The sequence below is a fragment of the Teleopsis dalmanni genome, chromosome 1, assembly GCF_002237135.1.
Source record: "Teleopsis dalmanni isolate 2A chromosome 1, ASM223713v2, whole genome shotgun sequence".
NCBI classification, from domain to species: Eukaryota; Metazoa; Arthropoda; class Insecta; order Diptera; family Diopsidae; genus Teleopsis; species Teleopsis dalmanni.
The window spans coordinates 62,942,404-62,946,218 of record NC_051846.1 but is presented as its reverse complement, the minus strand read 5'-3'; the positions used below and the strand labels follow the sequence as shown (position 1 = coordinate 62,946,218).

The 3,815-nt window shown below is 37.8% G+C and overlaps 2 protein-coding genes across 2 annotated transcripts in view; one reads left to right on the top strand and one right to left on the bottom strand.

Annotated features, from left to right (window-relative positions):
- LOC119682658 (tetratricopeptide repeat protein 27-like) overlaps positions 1–2,136 on the top strand; it is a 22,980-nt gene extending 20,844 nt beyond the window's left edge. Inside the window, exons 2-5 of the mRNA XM_038096151.1 lie at positions 4–225; positions 283–523; positions 581–1,421; positions 1,488–2,136. Coding sequence (XP_037952079.1) covers positions 4–225; positions 283–523; positions 581–1,421; positions 1,488–2,099 — 1,916 coding nt within the window. The 3' untranslated portion in view covers positions 2,100–2,136. The remainder of the gene's footprint in view (positions 1–3; positions 226–282; positions 524–580; positions 1,422–1,487) is intronic.
- Positions 2,137–2,193: 57 nt separating this feature from the next.
- Positions 2,194–3,614, bottom strand: LOC119668393 (WD repeat-containing protein 92-like). The gene is made up of 2 exons (XM_038077880.1): positions 3,212–3,614; positions 2,194–3,152 (listed from the first exon to the last, which is right to left on the bottom strand). The coding sequence occupies exons 1-2, from the start codon at positions 3,484–3,486 to the stop codon at positions 2,318–2,320; spliced, it is 1,110 nt and encodes a 369-aa protein (XP_037933808.1). The 5' UTR covers positions 3,487–3,614; the 3' UTR covers positions 2,194–2,317.
- Between the last annotated feature and the right edge of the window lie 201 nt (positions 3,615–3,815).

Here is a 3,815-nt window from a genome sequence, read left to right as displayed (position 1 = left end):
TACACCAGCAATTAATTGATGAGCTCACTAGCAATTTATATGACAATTACAAAAAAGCGGCAGAATTTCTAATAAAACACGTTGATGCATTGGCGGATACCGAGCTTGAAGCTTTGCTGTATCTAGAAGTGGCAAATGGTTATTTGCTATTCCATCGCTCACAAAAATCGGATGAACTGCTGGAGGAATTATGCAAACGCTTGAATGTTGTACTAAATGTTGAAGGTAAGTAAATTGAAGGTATTTGTGATATATTGATTAAAAATTTCGTTTTTTATAAAGGTTTACTTGGTGTACGCACAAAATTCCAGCAAAAGCCGCTACCTCAACTTTGTCTCAAAGTAGAGCACGCCAATGATGAGTACTTACGCACTGCGAAAGAAACAAATGGTAATACCAGTTTACCAAAACTATTGCTATTGGAAGATGACACGCGTTTGGAACGCATACGTTTCATAGAGCCAAAAGATAATGATATCATGACTCTACCAAGTGTTTTACAAGCCTTAGTATTAGCAAAAGTGTTAGTAAACAAATTCTTTGTGTATTGATTTGTAATTAATTTTTTATTTTTTTGCAGCAAACAACTTAAACGTTCTCAACCAAAAGATCGACTAGCAGACGAAGAGTTAGAACCTTATATACAAACATTACTCTACCAAGAATGTGGGCCATTGCAAGTGCGTCTAGCAGTTTTATTGCTAAATTGCGTGCAGGAATCGTCACAACGACGCACAGTCGAACGCAGCTGGAAACAATGTGAAGAAGCTGTTAAACTGTTGAATGAGAGCACATACTCCACACAAGATCGTCTTTCATATGCTTTTGCTGGTTTCCTGCAACCCACGTGGCAAGTTAAAATGCAACTTTGTGAGTTGTTACTCTCCCTTGGCATGACTAAAACCGCTTTGGACATATATTTGAAAATAAAAGCCTGGGAACAAGTAATTAACTGTTACACGCGCTTGGAGTTGCGCAATAATGCAGCGGAAATTATACGCCAAGAATTACAGAAAAAACCAACAGCCTTACTGCATTGTCTACTTGGCGATGCTACCGATGATCCCACACATTACGAAACTGCTTGGCAGTTTTCCAAAGAAACTAGCGGCAAAGCTCAAGCACATTGGGGCAACTATTTCTTCGGCAGAAAAGAATACGAAAAAGCTATAGAACACCTTGAGAAGTCTGTACAAATAAATTCATTGCAAGAAAAAATTTGGTTACGTTTAGGATATGCAGCTATAATGATAGAACGGTGGGAATTGGCAGTACATGCGTACATAACCTATACACATTTGGAACCGCTCGGTTTTGAATCTTGGAACAATTTAGCCAAAGCGCTTATTAAGTTGGGTGATAAGATGCGTGCACATAAAGTGTTAAGTGAATCCTTAAAATGTAACTACCACAACTGGAAGGTATACTACAATTCCGCTTATTGTTTTCATATAAAATTAATATTTTATTACTTACTTTATCTACAGGTTTGGGAAAATTTTATGTTGGTTTCGGTGGACACAGGGCATTTCGAAGATGCAATAAATGCCTACAACCGCTTAAGTGATTTAAAGCAACATTTTCTAGACTTAGAAGTGCTTTGTGTTACCATGACAGCCATAGCACAAGGCAAACCTGATGCTAAAGGTCAAACAGCAGAGCGTTTACATAAAAAAGCGGTGTCACTTATGGCCCAGCAGTGTATCAAACATGGTAATGAGTCAAAAGTCTGGGAACTTGCCGCATTACTCGCCAAAACGCCACTTGATAAAGCGCAGAAATTAATCAAATCTTACCGTTCTTACACCAGTAAAGAACTTGCCTGGGCGAGTAAACAACCATTTTCGTTAAAGGCACTACAATTAACGCGGGAAATTTGTACATTATCACTGCAAGCAATTACAGAACATTCCACAGAAGAAACGCCCGGCATGATAACATCACAATTAAGCTCAGCTCGTCTATCTGCACAAGCCTGCATACGTGCCGTAGAGAAAGAAACCGAAAACTGGCCAGAGAACCAAGAATTGCTGCAAGAAGTCAAGGAATTATTTGAACGAACAACAGAGCAAGTAAAACAGCGCATGGAAAATAAATAATTTATTTATTAAATATAAAAAAAGCATTAAAGCTATATTTGACTTTTTTGTTATAAACAATATTTGTATTAAATAAAAATATATTTAAAAATAATAATTTAATTTCGTTAATAATACATTTACGTTCTGATCAAAAACGCCAGAAACTTGTAAATTCAATTTGTTTGGATTTTTGTATTTTTTGTTGTCGTAAAAAAATCGAATTAAATAATAAATAATTAGTTATAACAATTTAATTTTGTTGTTACTAATACACGTACGCTCTGATCGAAAGCGCCAAAAACCCCTAAACCCAGTTTGTCTGGATGCCAATCAAAGCAATGTACTGGTTGTGAGGATACTGTACTAGCATTTAACATCTCCAGTGTGCCGGGAACACCCTCCATTAAACCATTGCCATCATCCTTTTGTCGCTTGCCTGGGTATTCATACTTCCATAGACGCAAGGAACCAGTGCCACCGGACGTAACAAATATATCGCGATTTTGCGGCAAATGGCGTATAGTCCAAAGTGTTGATTTAGGGCCACTTATAACACCATGTGAACCAACGGAACGTCCCGCATTACGCTCTTCAACACTAGCAAATCCCTTACTTGCATGTTGGGTGCGCATATCGAATACATGCAGCCCACCTTCTAATGTCGTAACGCCCATTTTATTCATTTTAATATCACGTCTATCGAACTCGATACCACAGACGCCATTTTTCAAAGTAGTTTCCCAACGCACAGCCAATTGGCGTAAATCAAATAATTTTAGATCCCCATTATCATAGCCTGCCGCTACTACGCGCTCCTGATTATCAAAGCTATTACCGAAAGCAACAGCCCAGCAATCACGTCTGTCGCCTTCAGCACCCTCTGGTGTCATATCTACTACGGGTGCTTGACCTTGACGTATGTCCCATACTTTAACGCTACCGTCACGACTGCCTGTCACAATTTCTGGTGGACCACAATCAATTTGCTTTCCTCCAATACCATCAATACTATTGATGATGCTTTTATGCGCCACCACGTTGTACACAGGTAAATCAGTGCGGTCCAAATCACTGCACGAAAAGTAGTTTATTATCGAAACTTCATACCTAAATCTTTAACTTTTACTTACAGTACTTGTAGTCTTCCTTTGAAGTCACCAATTGCCATATGACGATTGCGTAAACTCGCCGCACCAAATGTTCCACACTTGAAAGCATCACTTTTTTCAACCACTTTGATCTTTTCCACTTTATTCTTGTTTAATTCGTATATCTCAAGTATACCATGGCTATTAGGTTTGGAGCCTAGGACGACAAACTTTGCCGAGCATGGAATCCACTTGCAATCAAAAATCGTGTAATTAACCGATTGCTGTATGTGCTCAACCATTTGTGGTTTATCCATCTTTCCGCCTTAATTCTTTGCTGGCGCTTATATTTTTTGCGTGTTGTTTGTTCAATGTAATAGTTCAATATAATTTTTTTGAAAGCGCACATTTAGACAGTTGCTATGGTTCCTTTGCCTTTTTGTTTTAAATTTGAAACACCTGTTTCGATTTTTAAAATTCCTCTCTATTTTATACCTGCAGTGTTGCATTTCTTATAAAAAAAATTTGAACTTGCACTGCAAGTGATATTGTATTATACAACATGGAACTACCGGTTTAACGTATACGAACGTATTGGTTTCCAATTGGATTTTTACCAAATTAGATAATATTATATTGGGCACCA

What these genes read in the sequence shown, in the direction of transcription:
- LOC119668393 (XM_038077880.1), bottom strand. Translation starts at nt 3,486, where the DNA reads ATGGATAAACCACAAATGGTTGAGCACATACAGCAATCGGTTAATTAC. An exon ending in AAAGGAAGACTACAAGTACT is followed by an intron (nt 3,153 to 3,211) that starts GTAAGTAAAAGT and finishes CTTTTCGTGCAG; the next exon opens with TGATTTGGACCGCACTGATT.